We start from the raw sequence: 25,141 nt of genomic DNA, 5'->3' as shown, positions 1-25,141 counted from the left end.
GACTTTCAAAAACTTTTAAGTAATAGTGTCTGTGATGTCCACACTTAATAGCTTCTCTTGATTTTGTGGAAAGCTTGTACAGAATCGCAGCAATATCAAATCTCGTTTGTCTTCACTCAGCTGTTCTATTTTTAGTAAGGTATAGGTTACCAAATGACATGGTGTTTTTAGAAGTTTTCCAACAGTGCATGAATTCACATTTTCAACATAATTAACTGAACACTAAATCACTTAATAGGGTCGCAACATAAACAGATATGAGCAGTCTCTCAGAAAAACAAAGAGCAACTTTGGCAGCTTTGGCAGACTAATTGTTGCAAGCCAGTTACTCTCAATTATGGATGTCAGCAATTGTTGCATTGTCTTCATGCCTATAAATGTTTCAGACCAGCTACTGCTGTCTAAGAACACTTTTTAATCACTGCGAGCAAGTTTTATTTAATCGTGTGGCTAGGGCCCCTTGTCGGGCAGACCATCTGCCGGGTGCCGGTCTTTCAATTTGACGCCACTTCGGCGACCTGCAGTTGATGAGGATGATAGGAAGAGGATAGCACAACACCCAGTCCCTAGGCTGAGAAAATTCCCTGACCCAACCGGGAATCGAACTCGGGCCCAGAGAATTGACAATCTGTCACGCTGACCATTTAGCTACCGCGAGCGAACACGGTGAGGAGGTGATTGGCTGAACACATAAACCATATACATTATAGTCTAAAAATTACTGAATTTTCAAATGAAAGGAAATAAATTTTCATACTTAAAGTTAACTTGCCTGTGTAGAATGAGTTATACTTAAATACGCTAATTTGGTACCCCTGCATCCGAGGCAGTGAGTGAACAAACTTACTTAAATGACCCTTTTCCTTCACAGCAAAAAGTATTTTGGTTTCAGATGTGTGTGTCAATTAGCAGGAGACCCATTAAAATTTTTATTTTATTAGGAAGCTTACAATCTAGAGTATTATTTAAGACCAAAATCATCTTCCAAGAAGATTGGAGGAATGTGGTATAAGCATTTTTCCACATTTTCACAATTTTCCTGAAAAATGACATGGACTATTTTTTTTATTTTCTTTGTAACTTTACTGCTTCAATAACTGGATGTCTGTTAACTATATGCCTTACATAACTTCTGAAAAAAAATTCCAGATCAAAAGCTTAAGAAACTCCTGAGTTATGGGCATTTATGTAGATAAGTACCATTTTGCATTGACATTCTTGCAGAGCCCAGTCATCACTACACTTAAAATTCAGTATAAAGTTAAGTTCCTATGTTGTAAGTATACCAAATGTGCAACCTTTTGTGAAAATCTGAGATAGAGGGTTTACACATCCTAGAATTATTTTGTGTTTTGACATGGAATGACCTATTTTGCATTTCAATCAAGCTGCAGCTGGTGTCCATGCCTCATTGTTTTTGTTCACAAGTCAAGGTGTACAGGACAAACTTCAGAAACACTTTTCTTTTCATCAAAACATTTTGAACTTTTTGGGCAAACACTGTAAGAGTATCACAAGCCTCAGACAGTGCTGAATCCAATTCTCATGTGGAGAAAGGCCTTTATAGGACTCAGTGTTATGTACCACCCACCCCATCCATGATCACCCAATAACAGTGGGATGTCTTCTTCCTCTGCTTAACAAAAATGTGGCCTTTGACCTCTCCCAAATGACGACAGAAAAATCATATTAACACGGCAAGATAAGGGACTCGACAAGTACACACATGCTGATGCTGAACGCATGCCACAGTACTAACAGCTGAAACAGATAATACACCACTGAAAACTTACAGTAATAACAACATACACTACAAAAATGGATGCTGTCAGCAGAGCTGATCATTACATTGTCAGTTACAGTTTTGTCACAAAACTGCTGAAGTACCGCAGAAAAGTTCTTTTCTGGTTGCTTAACATATCTGTGGTAAACAGTTTTAAACTTGTAAGAAAAGCTGAGAGAACAAGACAACTAAAGAGCATTCAACTGCAAAACCTTTTTGGGAAATTCGATGATGATGATGATGATGATGATGATGATGATGATGATTGGTTCGTGGGGAGCTCAACTACGCGGTCACCAGTGCCCATATCAAGTCCCAATTTTTACATAGTCCTATCTAACCACTGTCACAAATGATGATGACAACACAAACACCCAGTCCCCGGGCAGAAAAAATTCCCAACCCGGCCGGAAATCGAACCCGAGACCCCATGATTCAGAGGCAGCAACACTAGCCACTAGATCACGAGCTGCAGATGGGAAAATTCGAAGCAACACATCATGAAATAACTGTTTATCATATATACATATTGAACAGCAGCTATGAAATATCACTTTTCTGCTGTTTTCATTTTCTTTGGAGGTTAAAAAGCAGAAGCATTGTGTTTCATGCAGCAATGGAAAGATGCCAGCATTATTTGGAAGGAGTGTGGTGAAACACTTGTGTTTCACTGCACAACATGCAAACAAAATCCAGGCCTTCATCCTATTGAGATGTATCATACTTTGACAAACACAGACGACTGCAGCTAATATGCAGTGCTGGGTGCCACCAGGTGTAAAACAAGGACCACAAGTGATTAAGTCAATGAATGTATGTAAAACAATCAGCCATATCTCCTGGAATTATCACACACACCAACGAGAACATTTTAAGAAAAGAACTTGAATATGGCCCGTACATGTTATTTATCTGCATCAGCATTTTTGAAATTAAGATTCAATAATAAAACATGTAATGACTTGTGAATTTTAAAGCCACTCATTGGGCAAAATTCTTGTGAAGACATGCAGTCTTTACATCAGACAGAAAAGGACATTTGCTAAAAGTAAAACTGTTGCTAAAAGTGTTGTGCTTTAAAATTTTGAATTCTATTCCACGTCTCTCTTTTTACAATACTTTGCCAATCACAGTTCAACATAGGCACCAGTTGAAACCAGATGTCATTTAAATCACACAATAAAGTGTTCTGCTAGCACCATTAATCCAATTACACTGTTGATCAATGTAGGTGATGTAAAATTACGTGTAAAACAAAAATTTATTCCAGTTATTTATCATTCCACTACATGTATTAATGGGCCAAACCAAAAACCTGGTTAAAAAAAATTAAAAAAAAAAAACCACCTTGCAGTTAGTGAGGAGCACACATGACTTTTTCCAGCATTAAGTCTGGTAATAAAACAGGTGTATGTAGTCTAGCAAGCGGAAGGTGACAAAATAAAGCAATGCTACATACTGTTCATGTCTGCACACGATTGTCACCATCTTTCACATCTTACGAAGACATAGCACATACTGCTAGTCTTGTATAAGATCTACATCTACATGGATACTCTTAAGTGCCTGGCAGAGGGTTCATCAAACCACCGCCACAATTTTCTATTATTCGATGAACCCTCTGCCAGGCACTTAAATGTGATTTGCAGAGTATCGATGTAGATGTAGATTTAGATTCCAATCGCGTATAATGTGCGGAAAGAACACACACCTAAATATTTCCGTATGATTCTGATTTCCATTATTTTACTGCAGTGATCGTTTCTCCCTATGTAGGTCAGTGTCAACACAATATTTTCGCATTCAGAGGAGAAAATTGGTGACCGAAATTTCGTGAGAAGATTCTTCCGCAGCGAAAAATGCGTTTGTTTTAATGGTGTGCAGCCCAAATCCTGTATCATTTCAGTAACTCTCTCCCATATTTCCCAATAATGCAAAACACGCCGCCCTTCTTTGAATTTTTTGGATGTGCCCCGTCATTCCTATCTGGTAAGGATCCCACACTGTGCAGCACTATGCTACAAGAGAACGGACAAGCCTCGTGTAGGCAGTCTCCTTAGTAGATCTGTTACATTTTCTAAGTGTCCTGCCAATAAAATGCAGTCTTTAGTTAGCCTTCACCAGAACATTTCCTATCTGTTCCTTCCAGTTGTTCGTAATTGCAATTCCAAGGCATTTAGTTGAATTTACAGCCTGTAGATTTAACCGATTTATCGTGCAGCTGAAGTTTAAGGGATTCCTTTTAGCAGTCATGTGGATGACCTCACACTTTTTGTTATTTAGGGTCAACTGCAAATTTTCGCACCACTCAGATATCTTTTCTAAATCGTTTTGCAATTTGTTTCAATCTTTTTTTGTCTTCTCATGACTATTAGTCGATAAACGACATTATCATCTGCAAACAACCTGAGACTGCTGCTCAGATTGTCTCCCAAATCATTTATATAGATAAGGAAAGCAAATGGCCTATAACACTACCTTGGGGAATGCCAGAAATCACTTATGTTTTACTCTATGACTCAATTACTACGAACTGTGACCCCTCTGACAGGAAGTCAAAAATCCAGTTACATAACTGAGACGATATTCCATAAGCACACAATTTCACTACAAGCTGCTTGCTTGGTACGGTGTCAAAAGCCTTCCAGAAATATGGAATCGATCTGAAATCCCTTTTCAATAGCACTCAACACTTCATGCGAATAAGGAGCCAGTTGTGTTTTCCAAGAACGATCTTTTCTAAACCAATGTTGACTGTGTGTCAACAGACCATTTTCTTCGTGGTAATTCATAATGTTCAAACACAATATAGGTTCCAGATACCTGCTGCATATCAGTGTTAATGATATGGGCCTGTAATTAAGTGGATTACTCCTACTACCTTTCTTGAATATTGGTGTGACCTGTGCTACTTTCCAGTCTTTGGGTACAGATCTTTCACCGAGCGAATGGTTGTATATGATTGTTAAGTATGGAGTTAATATATCAGCATACTCTGAAAGGAACCTAATTGGTATACAGCCTGGACCAGAAGGCTTGCTTTTATTAAGTGATTTAAGTAGTTTCACTGCTCCGAGGATATTTACTTCTATGTTACTCATGTTGGCAGCTGTTCTTAATTGGAATTCTGGAATATTTACTTCGTCGTCTTTTGTGAAGGCATTTTGGAAGGCTGTGTTTAGTAACTCTGCTTTTGCGCAGAGAAGGCACTGATTCTTCCTTGCAGCTAACATACTTCACATATGACCAGAATCTCTTTGGATTTTCTGCCAGGTCTTGAGACAGTTTTTTGTGGAAACTGTTACAAGCATCTCGCACTGAAGTCCGTGCTAAATTTGGAGCTTCTATAATAGAGGGCCAATCTTGGGGATTTTGTGTCTGTTAAAATTTGGCATGTTTGTTTCGTTGTTTCTACAACAGTGTTATGACCCGTTTTGTGTACCAAGGAGGATCAGCTCCGTTGTTTGTTAGTTTATGACAAGAAGTGAAACACAGTGACACACATACAGTGGCAAGCACATGCAGTCATTATTATCATGTAGCACAAATGCAATTTTTTTCCCTCTAGTGGTAAAACAATCTGCCAGCCATTAAGCTTGCTGCTATCAAATGTCATTCTTGCTCCTCTGTAACTGAGAGACTAATGTAATTTTTGTTAATTACAACTGAAGATGACCATATCAGAATTCAAATACTTAGTGGAATAATAAATGATCAAAACAGATAATGCTTTCATTTACACTTAATTGGGGTCTAGCCTCTCCACGTGTAATCCATGACAAAATTGTTATTAAAGATTTCTAACTGCCTCTGCAATATAAGTTCAGGCTTTTCCTCGACTATCAAATGTAAAACATCACCGTTATGTGAATGTGCAATTAATTTTTCACTCTGATTGCTGGAATCACACATTAACATTAAAATGTTTTTTAATATGTGACAGTGCTCTTGATATATTTCACCAAGCAAATTCATTCAAAGCAGAACAGTACCCTGAACTAAGGATTTTCAGGTAACTTCACATTGCATATTACTGGCTGATTTACTTCACCCATTTATTGCTTATTGTGAATGCCAACCCTTCCTGCGAGCCGCACTGATAACCTAACTTCAATTCAGTATACAATCAACACCCTCGCTACATGTGATCTGGGCAAAGATGCCAAAATATAAGCACAAAAATCGATTGTTCAAAATTTATTCATGGAAAAGAAATATTTTTTGATGATGATAAAAAATAGTCATAGCAGTCTATCAACAAGACACACAAGTTATATCTCTCAAAATCAATTATATCAGGCCTGTTGATATTATGGAAAAGTATTCAAAAAGCATTATGTTCATAGTAGGGCTCGGCCCATCTGCCATTCTGCCTATGCAAATATTCCCTTGTACATCAACAAGGGTAAGGAAAGTAAGGATCAAAGCTCAGATTACAGAACCGTTGTCCAAATATTTTTCATTGGTAAAGTTAAGCTTCGAACTGTTCAACAAAAACTGAAATCCTACAATCTATACTTAAAGGGCAACGTAGATTTACACCTGGTTGAGATAACAGAGAATAGGTATTGCCAATAAAGTTTTGAGAATACATTGTACCTCTCTACATGTGCTTTTTAGATAATACAAAACATCTTCAATATTGTGAAATGAGATTTATTTGCGAGAGGTCTTATCCAGCTTGCTACAAAATCATTAAATTGTTATTTGCATTCTCTATAAAAATAACCATTTGTAAGACCAAGCACAGTATTTAATGTCAGATGAATTTCAGAGAGGTAACAAATAATACTAATGACATGTCAACAGTAGACCTACCTTTCTTTTGCACACACAACAGATGATATTACAATGTTGCTTGTTTGTAGCAAAGAAACAAGCACAAAAGCAGGGCTCCAATCACAACACAGAAAATTTAAGATGCTAATTATCAAAAGAGAGCAGTAAGATAGAAACAATGCTGTGTGGATCAGATACATTCAAAGTCGGCATGTGAGTGTCAACAGAGATCAGTATTTTAGAAAAGTATGAAGAATAGATATTTCAATTAGTATTGTGAGCACTATGCTTTTGACTATGTGGTAATAAGAAGCATCTCTGGCCTAGAGAAAAAAAAAAAGATAAGTGAAATCCCAACTGTTTTACAAGGAGTACTCTACAACACTGATCCCTTACTTAGCTTGCATTTATCGTGAATCTCTCGCCCAGTGCAAAGTCCCAAGGAACTGGAAAAAAATTCAGGTGACTCTTGGATGTACGCAGGGTAAAAGAACAGACACACAAATTTATGTCCGTGAATCAGCACGGTTTTAGAAAACACCATTCACATGAAACTAAGCTTGCTCTTTTCTCACATGATATAATGCGAACTATGGATTAAAGACAACAGGCAGAGCCCACACTTCTAGATTTCAGAAAATCATTTGGCACAGTACACCACTGCAGACTTTTAATGAAGGTACAAGCATACAGAATAGGTTCCCAGATATGCGAATAGTCGAAGACCCAATATCTTGTCCTTGGTGTTGAGTGTTCGTCATGGACAAGGGTATAGGGTATCATCACAGTGACTCTACTATTTGCTAAGTACATAAATGATCTGGCAGACAGGTTGGGCAGCTATCTACAACTGTTAGCTAATGATGCTTTTGCGTACAGGAAGATTGGGATGATGAGTGACTGTAGGATGATACAAGATGACTTGGACAAAATTCCTAGTTGGTGCGATCAATGGCAGTTAGCTTCAAATTTAGGAAAATGCAAGTTTATGTGGATAAGTATGAAAATCAAGCCCATAATGTTCAGATACAGCATTAGTATTGTCCTGCTTAACACAGTCATATCATTTAAATACCTAGGTGTAGCACCGCAAAACGATATGAAATGGAACAAGCATGTGAAGATTGTGATAGGGAAGGCAAATGGTCTACTTTGGTTTCTTGGGAAAATTTTAGGAAAGTGTGGTTTATCTGTGAAGGAGACTACTATCAAATGCTAGTGCAACCTATTCTTGAGTACTGATCAAATGTTTGGGATCCGCACCAGGACGGATTAAAGGAGCACTTATCAAAGCAATTTGGAAAGGGGCAGCAAGATTTGTTGCTTGTAGGTTTGAATAACACGCAAGTGTTACAGAGGTGATTTGGGAACTCAAATGGGAAGGCAACATTCTTTTTGAGGAACACTGCTGACAAAATTATGAGAACAGGCACTTGATAGTGACCGCCAAATGATCCTACTGATGCGAACAAACATTTCGCATAAGGACCATGGATGTAAGATATGAGAAATTAGGGCTCATACAGAGGCATACAGACAGTCTTTTTCCCTTGCTCTATTTGCGAGTGGAACAGGAAAAGGAATGACTAATACACCATGTATTGATATGAATTGTGATACAGAAGTTATGCTATTGAGTTATGATATTGAAAGCATCTTGTGTAGTTCCTTGCAAGTAATTTAGTTCTCCATGTAACTGGACATGAAAACTTTACCTGGTAATAAAGCATTATTATTGGCATATGTACATTTTGTTATGGACCCAGAAATCCATGAAGAACTGCAATGCATGAGAGGTGCGACAACAACACTAAAGGTGATTCAATAATTAAAATTTTGGAAAATCATTGAATAGGAAATGTGATGCCTTTATCAAATATATAATCAGTGGCAGCAGATGGAGCACCTGTCATGTTTGGGAGCTATCATAGATTTACGAGCCATTTAAAACAAAATGTACCTGGGGTGTTTATAAGACACAGCGTCATTCATCAACAACATTTAGTTGCTAAACCAAATGGTTGAGTGCAGCAACCTTTTCAAGTTTTCATGTACACAAATTTCTAAGCAATGCATTGAATTCTAGTTTATTCACATAGTTATGCGAAGAAAAAGACAATAACTTTGATTGGTTAGTCCTTCATACTGAAGTACGGCTGTCAAAAGGCTATGCTTCACAAGATTTATCTCACTTTTTGAGACTGTTTTTAAGTCTCTGGATCCTAAAAATACAAGTTGGAAAGAAAATTTTATCAAGGGAAAAACACACACAGCTTATCTAACAGATTTGTTCACTGAATTTAATGATCCACTGAATTTAATGAGGTTAAATTGCAGTTACAAGGTGACTCTAATTTTGATAGAAACAAAGTCCATCATCTCAGCTTTTCTTGCCAGAGTTAAACTAACAAAATTTTTCCAGCATGTAGAGAACACCATTTCAACTGCCATGGTACTAGGAGAGGGAGGGTGGTAAGCCTGGCCATCTTTCGCCACTGGGAAAGCTCACCAACACTCAATGTAATAGCAGCCTGAGTGGTCCTGGGGTCATCCTGGAGGCCCCATGGCCATTGTCTAGTGCTCTACCTGCTAGACGACCACAGCCGCCATCAAAAAAATTTCTGCTGATATAATATTTTAACTCTGCATGGAGCACTTGTCACATAAGTCAAATAGTTTCGTTCATTTAGTCAAAGTCAGTACAACAAATAAACTAAACTAAAAATAAAAACAAAATTTTTTATCAATTTATATTTTGCAAAAATTTTATTACCGATCAAGTGAAAGAGGGTGGATTGAATAGTAAGTGATCATTAATACTTTCACTCAGACTTAATGGCATTGATTAAGGCTAAGAAGGTGAGACAACATTGGCAAAGCTGAAAATTTCAGTACAGAGGCACAAGGGTCAGGCTCAAATTGATAACACACATTTAATCATCAATTTCCATTTTCAGTTCTAAGTCTTTGGTGCACTATTTCTTAATCTATATTCAGTGACACTGCAAATGATCGCTGTAAGCAACAGGATAAAATAAGTACATAATATATAATGAACAGAGGATAAAATACAGCACAGGCAACAAGGTTTTTTGTGTTTTGTGTTTTGGATTGACCCAATGTGTCGTTAATATTAGTGTTATCTTGGCGACGTCATCCAAAGCATTACTGGCTCATGATTATTTTAGCTCTGAAGAACTATTTGGACATTTTAATTTCAATCTCTATGGCCCAATGTAAATCTTCATACCCTGATACCCAGAAGCTACGAGATAAATTGTAGTTTTTAAAAGGGAAAGCAAATCAATTGAAAGTACTAATATACACAGATTATCGTAACTGCTAAGAAAGCATCTTCTGCTGCTGATAAATATAATGAAATTTATACATCTAAAACTTTGACTACCTCGAGTCCAAAACACACACTTGTCTCCCGCTTCTTGCTCTGTATTTAATATTGAAGCACTTAAAGTAAGATGTTTTTGCACCTATTTATCTATTCCATTTGTTACAATCAAAATTGTTATGTGCACCAAGTGACATATTACTGACTCCAACTTAATTTATCCAGTACTACTTCCTTGTCAAACTACAAAGTTGTGCACATGTTTTACAAACTCATAAGCTATTACATAATTTTACTACTGTTATGTGCAGTAAATAATATTAACAGTGATCAAAAATAAAGCATTTAAAGTATAGAAACTAAAAATGAAAAAAAGCAAGCATACACTGATCACAAGATGGGAGAAGATTCCAATAACCTCCATCAAGTTCGCCTTTAAGAGCCAATGTGATTTTTTCATTGCGTTGCATGAGTCGATCAAAGGCCTGGATCACTTTCGCAACTGCCCTCTTAGAAACTTGAACACGATTTGCTAGCTTCTCATCCAATTCTTCTTTGTCCCATGTCGATAACTGCATCAAGAAGGAAGTTGTGGCCTCATTCTCATCTGTAAGTAACAGTTGTCATAAGTATACTCCATTGTAAACAGTTCAGTGTGTCACCATAGACATATAAGTTAAGAAACTACAAGACGGCACATGATGTGGTTACCACAACTAATTGGTGAAAAAAGTGTTTTATAAACACTGGTCCTTTATTTCAGATTATTCTTATAGCAGATGGGGACTCACCATACATGATTTTACTCTTCTAAGTTTCACATGTGTTTTCCCAGACACTATAAGAGGAAACGTTAAAAGAGCTAATAATTACTTGAGAAAGCTATTTTTCTCCCACAGCTGATGAAAACTACTTGCTGTGCCAAAGTATGCACCTAAATGCATTTCTTCATACTTTATTTCTAGCAGGCATGGCAGACCGTGATGGAAATGAAGCACCTACTATATAACAGCTGAAGATAAAGATCACACTCAGCAATATCTCATAAATAATTAGTAACAGGAGTAACACAGTGGGTGGTTGGTACAGGTGCAAACAACTCCTCTCTCACTCTTTTAGTTCAACATTATTCAATTTAGTTTGTGAAACTTTTCTTCTCCCTCTTCTTCTCACTACAGTTAATGTGTTGAACAGCTCTATGGGTGGATTACACCTACAAACATGCACTGTATGGACATAAACAGTATATCTATGAGTAGTATATTACACCACATGTCTTACTTTTTCGGTATTTTACGTTACATACTAAAAGTATTACAGAATAATGCAACACTTGAAGTTATGCTAATCAAAAATGATGAAAGCTATCACACACAACAATTTATGAGACTTTTGTGTCAGCAGTTAATAAGTTGAAAGGAACGTATTATGAATGCTGCATTAGATTTGCTGTTACACTTAAATGCACTGAACACATTAGGCTATGCTAAGAAATCACAGTAATAGGAACCACAGGTCTGTGGCACCTGACGTGTGTGCAATGTGTTGCAAAGATCAAGCCCTAACCATTTAACCTAGTCATTAATTTGAATTATATCAGTTGCTTGCCATAATCCAAATTAGAAGACATCCGGGATATTTCATCTCCAATATTCAGTAAGAAAAAGACTATCAGTATGCCTATACATCACATTATTATAACAGTGAAGGAACAAAAAGTATCTGGTACAAGAGTTAAAAAGAGTCCTAAATTCCCTTATCCTTGGGATCAATCATAAATTTGCTGTTACATGCGCTGGACAACAAGCTTCAGTGAGTTCACACTTTTGGAATTAAAAATGAAGTCTTACATTTCTCCTCTAACAGATGGTAAATGTTGGTATGCTGTCACAGCATTCTCTTAATTCAAGATGACATGTTTCATTCATTTTGTGTAGCCAATGACGATTACATCAGCTGCCAAAGCTCCTTTAGCAGCAACAATAGGAACTGATGAGAGAATCAATTTGCAGCACACACATTTAGTTGGCTGACTGTGAACTTACAGAACTCTTATCCATACTCTCATATGTTCTCATTCAAATTTAGCTGGCTAAGCACAGATAGTTGTTACCTGCAGAGTTAATACAACACTTGTTCACTGCATTTGTTCTAAACAGAATTTTCTGAAGGAATGCTTGGGCTGAATCATGATAGATTACATTACCAGAAGCAACGGAAAAACAATTGTGGTCTGCGAGACAAGAGTTCCACTTTTCTAAGGGTTTCTGAGATTATGTTGGAACAAAATAGACCACATTAAACTACTGTGGGTAAGTAGTTTAGTTAAAAGTGCAGTAACATTAGGCAAACAGCAAGGGTAATCCATGAGATCTTGTGGAAAATTACTTAAAACATGTTTTTTAATCACAGATGATAATTGGGTTATGACAAATAGTTTAATTTAAAGTACTGCAAGATCAGGAGGACAGTGTTACTTCTTTTTAATGCTATTTCCGATTCTCACTCTGTATACATTGTGTATTTTGAGGTGACAATGTCTAGATCAAGAATGCAAGCTCATCGCTGTTAGCAGACTGAAATGGAAGAATTCATGAGACCCTATTCTCTTTTGCACCTGCATTTATTATACAGTGGTTAAGGCCCCCCCCCCCAAACACACACACACACACACACACACACACACACACACACACACACACACACACACACAACTTCAACACTGTTCCATATTGAAGCAAAACTTCATGTTAACACACTGCTCCAGTTCTGCAACGACACGAGTGTGATAGATGCTTGTAGATGACTGTCAAATGTCTTTGAGAATGAGAGCAGAAGGGTTGAAGATAAGCAGACAGTGTAAACACTGTTGTTCACAAAAATTCATAGACATACCAGCTATCCAACAACACATGACCAAGGCCCTGCAAGCGATTCCACAAGAAGCATTTCCTGTCAGTTTCCAACAGCTTCACAACCAATATCAAAGGTGCTTTGTAGCTAATAGTGATTACTTTGAAGGCCAATAAAGTTATTTTGCTTGTAATTCTTGTTTCATTTATTTTCTGGGACCAATCATCAAACTTTTCAGACACACCTTGTATTTATAGCACTCTTCATATTTTGAATTACCGTATTTTCATGGTAAAAATGAGGAACGGTTATATTACATAACTGATAAAGCTTTAACAGTTAATTTGGAGAATATTTCTTAGTACACACATCTGACATAAAACCGGTCACTACAGAGACCAAGTCTCATTATCTGCACGAACTCACAACGCCACAAGATGAAGCACCAGGAAGAAGTGTTGTCTTACGCTTAAGTTATTCTGGTGCTGTATCTGTTCACAGTGTAGTGGTGAAGGCCGTGCTGTGCAAATGTGAAATAGAGGCCCCAGATCGAGATTTTCACTCTGCAGCAGAGTGTGCGCCGATATGAAACTTCCTGCAGATTAAAACTGTGTGCCGGACCAAGACTCGGGACCTTTGACTTTCGCGGGCAAGTGCTCTAGAGCACTTGCCCGTGAAAGGCAAAGGTCTCGAGTTAGAGTCTCTGTCTGGCACACAGATTTACTCTGCCTGGAAGTTTCATATCTACTATCCAGTTTGCTGAAATATCAAAGTTATTTGTTGTACTTCACTACAGAAATGCAAAGTATTTTTGCAATATTGTCAAACGGTTTTTGTTTTCTTGTTAAATATTTGAATTATTACCTAGTTCTATAAAGAGTGATAGAATAATTTATCAGTGTGTGAACAGCTACAAATGGAAGAAAGTACTCAAACTCAAGTAACTAGATTTTTTTTTTAAACTTTACTGTTATCTATCCATTTTAGTCAGTTCTTTGTTACTTGAATCTCTGATGTGAGGCGTACCAGTTTTGTGTGGGACACCCTGTAGATATAGAAGGAGAGCAGAGAGAATTGCTCAAGTCAATAGGGCCACAGTAACTATGAAAGTGACATTAAACTGTTTCAAGTAAACAGTACTTACTCTAACATCCAATAAAGGAATAATCTTAGGAGATGGAAAAGCTATACATGTTAGGGGCTACACCAACAGCACAGACTGAAGGACACAACAATTGGCTGTACAGATTACAGTACATGAAAATCTGATCCAGTTAACATAATTAATCATCACACTAGAACGGAAACTCAATCTAGTAATCTCTTCACTAGAAAACATACAGAAAGAAATAGTGGAACTACACATACTGAATCCAGCACAAGTCATACAATATTTACAACTTATAAGAGATGACTTGTGAGGTGATATGTCCCAAACAGCACTTACTGAGGACAGTGGGTGTCAATTGCTCAAAATTGTTGACAGAGATATTTTTGTCAGAACAAATAGTGAGCTACATTCTGACTGTACTGTTAGTGGAAAATAAGAGACTGGAGGATAAAATATCGCAACAGTCTCTCACATTAAAAACTGCTAATGTTACACATAAAACATTATCTATACATGTTTTTGGTTTATTAAAGTACTATAGATATAGGTATACGAAAAATTATGTTTATGTACTAATAATACAAAGCATACATCTAATTAACACACTGTAAGGCATACATGTATTTCCTAGCAGCTTTGCATAAAATAACATGACTACTTGTCAGGTTTGTAATCCTTCAAGGAATTGTGATGGTCTGAAAAAGAAATATAAGTGATTAACACAGCTGTAAAAAACCAATGTCATGTAAAATAAAAAGCAGAAAAATCCTGACTCATAACATCAACTTTTTGTAAGCATTATTAGTAATATTCACAACTGTTCAGTGGTTACAACAGCCTCCAGTGTTGAAGTGGGAAAAACCGAGGCAAAACCAGAAATGTTGCTGATATGGATGAGCAAATAGTAAAGATGTAGATGAGCTCAATGCTTATCTCACAGAGTTCATTTTCATTTGGGGAACTGCCTCAGAGGAAACATATGTAATCCATGCAGCAATAGAACAATACTATGGAGTGCGACACTTTTGACTGTGGGAACTTCAGATTCAGTGTGACACCATTTTCATAATTTTGGTCCACTTCTCAGTTTCCTGTGGAGAAGGGGCAAGGGTACCCCTCCTCCCACCCCATGGGGAAGGTGCAGGATACCAACACTACACAGTTATTATCTATTTCATTACCTCAGAATTCTGTTTCAGAACTTTTTGTAACTTTTATTCCAGTACTTGATGTTTTTGACACAATGAGGTATAAAAAAGTTTAGTCATTATACAAAAACAGAAAGTCAAATTACAGTAGCATTGAGAGGATAACTTGATGCTCAGAATCAAAAAAACACTAGCATTCAAAGAAAGTAATCATGCGACCGCAGTCAATTGTTGTTATGTTAATTCTTTCAATGGAAAGTAACATGTTACCTTATCTATGAGGAGGACACAAAAATAACTGGAATCTTAAAGCTGCACATCATGTACTTGTAATACAAGTTTGCGCCGCCGGAAGGCTGTTGTAGGACCCCTCCTGAGTCACTCTGCTATGCGGTGTCAGCCAACAGTGACTAATGTGGTTTCTCCAGCAGTTCTACAAGTGTGCATACAGTGCAGATATGGCACAAGAAAATATCTCTTTCTTATGAACAATGTGTGGCTGCAAAATTTTGTTTTTACTTCCAAGAATGCAGCATACACTGCTGTTGTGATACAAACAGCTAACAAAGAGCATGCTTTTAGTAAAATTCAAGTGTATGAATAGATTTTTCAGTTTAAAAAGGGAGAAATGGCCATTGAAGATCAGCCCCATTCCAGTCGCCCTACAACTGCTCAAAGCAAATGCAACATGGGCAAAATCCATGACATGATCAAGGCAGGACAATCAACCAACACCAGGACTTATCCAGGTTGTCCTGGAGCTCAATTAATTGATTTGGGGATGTGAAGAGTGGCATCAAAGTTCTTACCAAGACTTCTCAGCAGGAATCAAAGGGACCATCACATTCAAGCATGTCATGAAATGTAGGACACATTCAAAGACAATCCAAATTTTTTCAACAAAACCACAGATTACAAATCATGGTGCTATGGGTAGGATCCAGAAAGTAAACAAAAATCAACTGGTTCACTTCATACAAATAAAACTTGGCACATGAAATCGAATGTGAAGATAATTATGATCCGTTTTTTTGGTTTTTTTTTTATATCTAACGGATTGTACGCTCAGAATTTGTTCCTCAAAACCGATCAGTAGACCAACAATTCTATTTGGAGGTTGTGAAAAGGCTACAACGGAGTTTGGCACAAAAATATGTGGCTTTGTGGAATTCTGGCGAGTAGTTCCCACATACAACACTCATGTGCACACAGCTCTCTGCGTGAGTCAGTTTTTGGTCTCGACATAGATGATTACCTTGATTCACACGCCCTATTTGTCAGATTTAGCACCCTTGGGTTTCTTCCTGCTCTCGAGGGTGCAAAAGAGTTTAAAGGGAAGCATTTCGCCGATGTTGAAGACATAAAATGCAATGTCATGAAGGTTGCCAGCAGGTATAAAAAAGGATGAATTTAATAGGTGCTTCCAACACTGAAATCAACATTTGGACAAATGCATTAACACTAATGGAGAGTACTGAACGGCCAGTGTCGGTTGGTCACAGTCAGTGTGCTCCCTGCCGCCGTTGGATAAGCAGCTGCAGCAGCAACTCGTATACTCCTAGCTCACTCATTTGTTACATAGTTTAATTCTTAATTTATTTGCGTGTTTTTGGTACTTGCATTGTTAAATTCATAAATTTCGGGCGTATTATAGTATTTGAGAGTTGTAGCATCGCGTTTTAGTACCTGAATAGTGTAAATTCGCGTAGTCTCCTTCCGCCGCCGAGCAGTGTGTCAGCAGTGCACAAGTTACTGCATTTACTAGGCAATCTCGTATTTTAATAACCGTTTAAATTTTGTGTCGATTTGTTTGCGCTCTGTGTAGATTAGTTCAGACGTTCTTTGCACAAGTTTTTAGCATGGATAGGGACTGCAACTGCTGTGTTCGGATGCAGGCTGAGTTGGCATCCCTTCGCTCCCAGCTTCAGGCAGTGTTGGCTTCGGTCACACAGCTTGAGGCTGTTGCCAATGGGCATCACTGTGGGGGTCCGGATGGGAGTTTGTCGGGGACGGCCAGCTCGTCCCACGCATCCCCCGATCGGGCTACGACTGTGGTTGCCCGGGATACTGCCCGCATTGAGGCTGATCCCTCACCTGTGGTAGAGTGGGAGGTCGTCTCAAGGTGTGGCAGGGGGCGAAAGACATTCCGGAGGGCTGAACGGAAGGCCTCTCCAGTTTGTCTGACGAACCGGTTTCTGGCTCTGTCTCTGGCTGATACTCAGGCTGATACTGATCTTCGGCCTGACATGGCTGCCTGTCCTGTTCCAGAGGTTGCCCCTCAGTCTGCAAGATCCGGGCGGTCGCAGAGGGTGGGCTTACTGGTAGTTGGGAGCTCCAACGTCAGGCGCGTAATGGGGCCTCTTAGGGATATGGCAGCAAGGGAGGGGAAGAAGACCAAAGTGCACTCCGTGTGCATACCGGGGGGAGTCATTCCAGATGTGGAAAGGGTCCTTCCGGATGCCATGAAGGGTACAGGGTGCACCCATCTGCAGGTGGTCGCTCATGTCGGCACCAATGATGTGTGTCGCTATGGATCGGAGGAAATCCTCTCTGGCTTCCGGCGGCTATCTGATTTGGTGAAGACTGCCAGTCTCGCTAACGGGATGAAAGCAGAGCTCACCATCTGCAGCATCGTCGACAGGACTGACTGCGGACCTTTGGTACAGAGCCGAGTGGAGGGTCTGAATCAGAGGCTGAGACGGTTCTGCGACCTTGTGGGCTGCAGATTCCTCGACTTGCGCCATAGGGTGGTGGGGTTTCGGGTTCCGCTGGATAGGTCAGGAGTCCACTACACGCAACAAGCGGCTACACGGGTAGCAGGGGTTGTGTGGCGTGGGCTGGGCGGTTTTTTAGGTTAGATGGCCTCGGGCAAGTACAGAAAGGGCAACAGCCTCAACGGGTGCGGGGCAAAGTCAGAACATGCAGGGACCAAGCAGCAATCGGTATTGTAGTTGTAAACTGTCGAAGCTGCGTTGGTAAAGTACCGGAACTTCAAGCGCTGATAGAAAGCACCGAAGCTGAAATCGTTATAGGTACAGAAAGCTGGCTGAAGCCAGAGATAAATTCTGCCGAAATTTTTACAAAGGCACAGACGGTGTTTAGAAAGGATAGATTGCATGCAACCGGTGGTGGAGTGTTCGTCGCTGTTAGTAGTAGTTTATCCTGTAGTGAAGTAGAAGTGGATAGTTCCTGTGAATTATTATGGGTGGAGGTTACACTCAACAACCGAGCTAGGTTAATAATTGGCTCCTTTTACCGACCCCCCGACTCAGCAGCATTAGTGGCAGAACAACTGAGAGAAAATTTGGAATACATTTCACATAAATTTTCTCAGCATGTTATAGTCTTAGGTGGAGATTTCAATTTACCAGATATAGACTGGGACACTCAGATGTTTAGGACGGGTGGTAGGGACAGAGCATCGAGTGACATTATACTGAGTGCACTATCCGAAAATTACCTCGAGCAATTAAACAGAGAACCGACTCGTGGAGATAACATCTTGGACCTACTGGTAACAAACAGACCCGAACTTTTCGACTCTGTAAGTGCAGAACAGGGAATCAGTGATCATAAGGCCGTTGCAGCATCCCTGAATTTGGAAGTTAATAGGAATATAAAAAAAGGGCGGAAGGTTTATCTGTTTAGCAAGAGTAATAGAAGGCAGATTTCAGACTACCTAACAGATCAAAACGAAAATTTCTGTTCCGACACTGACAATGTTGAGTGTTTATGGAAAAAGTTCAAGGCAATCGTAAAATGCGTTTTAGACAGGTACGTGCCGAGTAAAACTGTGAGGGACGGGAAAAACCCACCGTGGTACAACAACAAAGTTAGGAAACTACTGCGAAAGCAAAGAGAGCTTCACTGCAAGTTTAAACGCAGCCAAAACCTCTCAGACAAACAGAAGCTAAACGATGTCAAAGTTAGCGTAAGGAGGGCTATGCGTGAAGCGTTCGGTGAATTCGAAAGTAAAATTCTATGTACCGACTTGACAGAAAATCCTAGGAAGTTCTGGTCTTACGTTAAATCAGTAAGTGGCTCGAAACAGCATATCCAGACACTCCGGGATGATGATGGCATTGAAACAGAGGATGACAAGCGTAAAGCTGAAATACTAAACACCTTTTTCCAAAGCTGTTTCACAGAGGAAGACCGCACTGCAGTTCCTTCTCTAAATCCTCGCACAAACGAAAAAATGGCTGACATCGAAATAAATGTCCAAGGAATAGAAAAGCAACTGGAATCACTCAACAGAGGAAAGTCCACTGGACCTGACGGGATACCAATTCGATTCTACACAGAGTACGCGAAAGAACTTGCCCCCCTTCTAACAGCCGTGTACCGCAAGTCTCTAGAGGAACGGAAGGTTCCAAATGATTGGAAAAGAGCACAGGTAGTCCCAGTCTTCAAGAAGGGTCGTCGAGCAGATGCGCAAAACTATAGACCTATATCTCTGACGTCGATCTGTTGTAGAATTTTAGAACATGTTTTTTGCTCGAATATCATGTCGTTTTTGGAAACTCAGAATCTACTATGTAGGAATCAACATGGATTCCGGAAACAGCGATCGTGTGAGACCCAACTCGCTTTATTTGTTCATGAGACCCAGAAAATATTAGATACAGGCTCCCAGGTAGATGCTATTTTTCTTGACTTCCGGAAGGCGTTCGATACAGTTCCGCACTGTCGCCTGATAAACAAAGTAAGAGCCTACGGAATATCAGACCAGCTGTGTGGCTGGATTGAAGAGTTTTTAGCAAACAGAACGCAGCATGTTGTTATCAACGGAGAGACGTCTACAGACGTTAAAGTAACCTCTGGTGTGCCACAGGGGAGTATTATGGGACCATTGCTTTTCACAATATATATAAATGACCTAGTAGATAGTGTCGGAAGTTCCATGCGGCTTTTCGCGGATGATGCTGTAGTATACAGAGAAGTTGCAGCATTAGAAAATTGTAGCGAAATGCAGGAAGATCTGCAGCGGATAGGCACTTGGTGCAGGGAGTGGCAACTGACCCTTAACATAGACAAATGTAATGTATTGCGAATACATAGAAAGAAGGATCCTTTATTGTATGATTATATGATAGCGGAACAAACACTGGTAGCAGTTACTTCTGTAAAATATCTGGGAGTATGCGTGCGGAACGATTTGAAGTGGAATGATCATATAAAATTAATTGTTGGTAAGGCGGGTACCAGGTTGAGATTCATTGGGAGAGTCCTTAGAAAATGTAGTCCATCAACAAAGGAGGTGGCTTACAAAACACTCGTTCGACCTATACTTGAGTATTGCTCATCAGTGTGGGATCCGTACCAGATCGGGTTGACGGAGGAGATAGAGAAGATTCAAAGAAGAGCGGCGCGTTTCGTCACAGGGTTATTTGGTAACCGTGATAGCGTTACGCAGATGTTTAACAAACTCAAGTGGCGGACTCTGCAAGAGAGGCGCTCTGCTTCGCGGTGTAGCTTGCTCGCCAGGTTTCGAGAGGGTGCGTTTCTGGATGAGGTATCGAATATATTGCTTCCCCCTACTTATACCTCCCGAGGAGATCACGAATGTAAAATTAGAGAGATTAGAGCGCGCACAGAGGCTTTCAGACAGTCGTTCTTCCCGCGAACCATACGCGACTGGAACAGGAAAGGGAGGTAATGACAGTGGCACGTAAAGTGCCCTCCGCCACACACCGTTGGGTGGCTTGCGGAGTATAGATGTAGATGTAGATGTAGATGTAGAAGATTGAGGCTGCATTTGGAAAACAATAAAGTAAATACTTTCTACAAATCCACTTATTTTTGGGATCCCATTGCATACAATGCACTCATTCAATATATATAGTAATCCTCAAGATTCCTTTACAATTTTATACATATATATATATATATATACACACATATTTAAAAAGACATACTCCGATTTTCTGATTCATCAGCCGTTTCTGCATCAAACCGCTGCAACAGAACACGGATGTCTTCATTAAGCTGGTTCCAATAACGATTCACAACATTAAGCACAGCATCATCTTGAGTTTGCCTTTTTTCAAGTTGTTCTATCCTTTGCCGTAGTTCAGCTTCTATGCGGTGGCGCTGCTCCAGACGCTGAACAACAGTAGAGCAGAGGAAAGTAAGTATATTCATATTATAAGAGGGGGGGGGGGGGGGACAGAGAGAATGTACGCACGCTTGTCATGTAGAGTTAATATGTATGTCATTTACACATAATTGAAACTGATGTATAAATACCTGTTTTACATATGAAAAATAGTTAACAAATGTCATTCATACTAAGGTACCATCCAACAAGTTACCTGTGCTAGCTTCTTGTTCTGGAACTGGAGAACTTTCATGTCCATTTCTTCCAAAGTTGATATTGGTCCTATACGAATTGGTTCAAACTGGACTTTCTTTATTGGTGGCTGGTTGCTCGTACCAGCATCCTCTGCTGGTCGTTTCGACATTTTGGAACTGCTGTTTCTACAGTTTCACTATCTAAGGGGAAAAGAAGTTATATTACCAACATAAATCAACAATGCTAGTGCTAATAGTAGCAACAATATCAATTCCGAAAAACCAAATCAATCCATCACAGTCAACAAACAGACAAAAACTACTCATGTGTCCCACAAGTCTGATTCTACACTAAATTTGCAGCTGAGTTTGTCTCTTTTTTAACTATAATCAACTGCACATTCCTCAAACAAAAAAGCATGGGTCACATCTGTCTACAAGAAGAGTAGTAGAAGTAATCCACAAATTTTCCACCCAATACCCTTTACATCAATTTCTTGTACAATCTTTGAACCTATTCCGAGCTCCACCATGTCAAAAAGTATGGATTCCAAAACATCAATCATGCAAAACTCGCACGACATATTGAAGGCATTGGATCAAGGCAGCCACGTAGATGCAGTAAGTCTGGATTTACAAAACGCATTTTTCTCAACACCCTACCTATGCTAATCATCAAAAGTACTATTATACGAGGTATCAAGTGAAATTTGTGACTGGATTGTGGATTTGTTGGTAGGGATGATACAGCAAGTTATCTTTTGTGGAACGTCAACTTTGGGTGTGTTCCAGAGAAGTGTGTTGGGATCCTTGCTGTTCATGTTGTATACTAATAACATTGTTGACAATATTAAGAGTAACCCGAAACTTTTCGGAGATGACGCAGTTATCCATAATGAAGTACTATCTGAGAAAATCTGCACAAATATTCAGTCAGAATATGATAATATTTCAGAGTGGTGCAAACACTGGTATCTTGCTTTAAATTTTCAGAAATGTAAAATTATGTATATCCTATGATCATAACACCAATGGCTCTCAGAATTGGATGTAGCACTTTGTGCGGATGTGAAATGTAATGATCACATTGGCTCAGACATAGGTTGTTGTTGTTGTCTTCAGTCCTGAGACTGGTTTGATGCAGCTCTCAATGCTACTCTATCCTGTGCAAGCTTCATCATCTCCCAGTACTTACTGCAACCTACATCCTTCTGAATCTGCTTAGTGCATTCATCTCTTGGTCTCCCTCTACGATTTTTACCCTCCACACTGCCCTCCAATACCAAATTGGTGATCCCTTGATGCCTCAGAACATGTCCTACCAACCGGTCCCTTCTTCTTGTCAAGTTGTGCCATAAACTCCTCTTCCCCCCCCCCCCCCCCAAATTCTATTCAACACCTCCTCATTAGTTATGTGATCTACCCATCTAATGTTTAGCATTCTTCTGTAGCACCACATTTCAAAAGCTTCTATTCTCTTCTCGTCCAAACTATTTATCGTCCATGTTTCACTTCCATACATGGCTACACTCCATACAAATACTTTCAGAAACGACTTCCTGACACTTAAATCAATACTCGATGTTAACAAATTTCTCTTCTTCAGAAACGCTTTCCTTGCCATTGCCAGTCTACATTTTATATCCTCTCTACTTCGACCATCATCAGTTATTTTGCTCCCCAAGTAGCAAAACTTCTTTACTACTTTAAGTGTCTCATTTCCTAATCTAATTCCCTCAGCATCAACCGACTTCATTCGACTACATTCCATTATCCTCGTTTTGCTTTTGTTGATGTTCATCTTATATCCTCCTTTCAAGACACTGTCCATTCCGTTCAACTGCTCTTCCAGGTCCTTTGCTGTCTCTGACAGAATTACAATGCCATCGGCAAACCTCAAAGTTTTTATTTCTTCTCCATGGACTTTAATACCTACTCTGAATTTTTCTTTTGTTTCCTTTACTGCTTGCTCAATATACAGATTGAATAACATCGGGGACAGGCTACAACCCTGTCTCACTCCCTTCCCAACCGCTGCTTCCCTTTCATGCCCCTCGACTCTTATAACTGCCATCTGGTTTCTGCACAAATTGTAAATAGCCTTTCACTCCCTGTATTTTACCCCTGCCACATTTAGAATTTGAAAGAGAGTATTCCAGACAACATTGTCAAAAGATTTTTCTAAGTCCACAAATGCTAGAAATGTAGGTTTGCCTTTCCTTAATCTATTTTCTAAGATAAGTCGTAGGGTCAGTATTGCCTCACGTGTTCCAACATTTCTGCGGAATCCAAACTGATCTTCGCTGAGGTCAGATTCTACCAGTTTTTCCATTCGTCTGTACAGAATTCGTGTTAGTATTTTGCAGCTGTGACTTATTAAAATGATAGTTTGGTTATTTTCACATCTGTCAACACCTGCTTTCTTTGGGATTGGAATTATTATATTCTTCTTGAAGTCTGAGGGTATTTTGCCTGTCTCATACATCTTGCTCACCAGATGGTAGAGTTTTGTCAGGACTGGCTCTCCCAAGGCCGTCAGTAGTTCCAATGGAATGTTGTCTACTCCCGGGGCTTTGTTTCGACTCAGGTCTTTCAGTGCTCTGTCAAACTCTTCATGCAGTATCATATCTCCCATTTCATCTTTATCCTCTTCCATTTCCATAATATTGTCCTCAAGTACATCACCCTTGTATAAACCCTCTGTAAACTCCTTCCACCTTCCTGCTTTGGCGCTCTTTTCTCCAAAGGTCTCTTTAATTTTCCTGTAGGCAGTATCTATCTTGCCCCTAGTGAGATAAGCCTCTACATCCTTACATTTGTCCTCTAGCCATCCCTACTTAGCCATTTTGCACTTCCTGTCGATTTCATTTTTGAGACGTTTGTATTCCCTTTTACCTGCTTCGTTTACTGGATTTTTATATTTTCTCCTTTCATCAATTAAATTCAATATTTCTTCTGTTACCCAAGGATTTCTACTAGCCCTCATCTTTTTACCTACTTGATCCTGTGCTGCCTTCACTACTTCATCCCTCAGATACCCATTCTTCTTCTACTGTATTTCTTTCCCCATTCCTGTCAACTGTTCCCTTACACTCTCCCTGAAACTCTGTACAACCTCTGGTTTAGTCAGTTTATCCAAGTCCCATTTCCTTAAATTCCCACCTTTTTGCAGTTTCTTCTACTTTAATCTGCAGTTCACAATCAATAAATTGTGGTCAGAGTCCACATCTGCCCCTGGAAATGTCTTACAATTTAAAACCTGGTTCCTAAATCTCTGTCTTACCATTATACAATCTATCTGATACCTTCTAGTATCTCCAGGATTCTCCCATGTATACAACCTTCTTTTATGATTCTTGAACCAAGTGTTAGCTATGATTAAGTTATGCTCTGTGCAAAATTCTAACAGACGGCTTCCTCTTTCATTTCTCTCCCCCAATCCATATTCACCCACTATGTGTCCTTCTTTCCCTTTTCCTACTCTCGAATTCCAGTCACCCATAACTATTAAATTTTCGTCTCCCTTCACTACCTGAATAATTTCTTTTAACTCATCATACATTTCGTCAATTTCTTCATCATCTGCAGAGCTAGTTGGCATATGAACTTGTACTACTGTAGTAGGCATGGGCTTCGTGTCTATCTTGGTCACAATAATGCGTCACTATGCTGTTGGTAGTAGCTTACCCGCACTCCTATTTCTTTATTCATTATTAAACCTACACCTGCATTACCCCTATTTGATTTTGTGTTTATAACCCTGTATTCACCTGAACAAAAGTCTTGTTCCTCCTGCCACTGAACTTCACTAATTCCCACTATATCTA

The 25,141-nt window shown here is 39.3% G+C and overlaps 1 protein-coding gene across 5 annotated transcripts in view; it reads right to left on the bottom strand.

The window, feature by feature from the left end:
* Positions 1-25,141, bottom strand: part of LOC126190053 (E3 ubiquitin-protein ligase Bre1) — a 262,588-nt gene that overhangs the window by 223,353 nt on the left and 14,094 nt on the right. For 3 of the 5 annotated variants that reach the window (XM_049930989.1, XM_049930991.1, XM_049930993.1), the window contains exons 2-4: positions 21,335-21,515; positions 20,939-21,125; positions 10,294-10,515 (exon numbers count right to left, since the gene is read on the bottom strand). In XM_049930989.1, coding sequence (XP_049786946.1) covers positions 10,294-10,515; positions 20,939-21,125; positions 21,335-21,484 — 559 coding nt within the window. In that variant the 5' untranslated portion in view covers positions 21,485-21,515. The remainder of the gene's footprint in view (positions 1-10,293; positions 10,516-20,938; positions 21,126-21,334; positions 21,516-25,141) is intronic. The other 2 variants (XM_049930992.1, XM_049930990.1) reach the window with 2 other exon arrangements.

The sequence above is a fragment of the Schistocerca cancellata genome, chromosome 1 (genome assembly GCF_023864275.1).
Source record: "Schistocerca cancellata isolate TAMUIC-IGC-003103 chromosome 1, iqSchCanc2.1, whole genome shotgun sequence".
NCBI lineage: Eukaryota > Metazoa > Arthropoda > Insecta > Orthoptera > Acrididae > Schistocerca > Schistocerca cancellata.
Note: the sequence above shows the minus strand (reverse complement) of the source record. Positions and strands in the feature narration are given on the sequence as shown.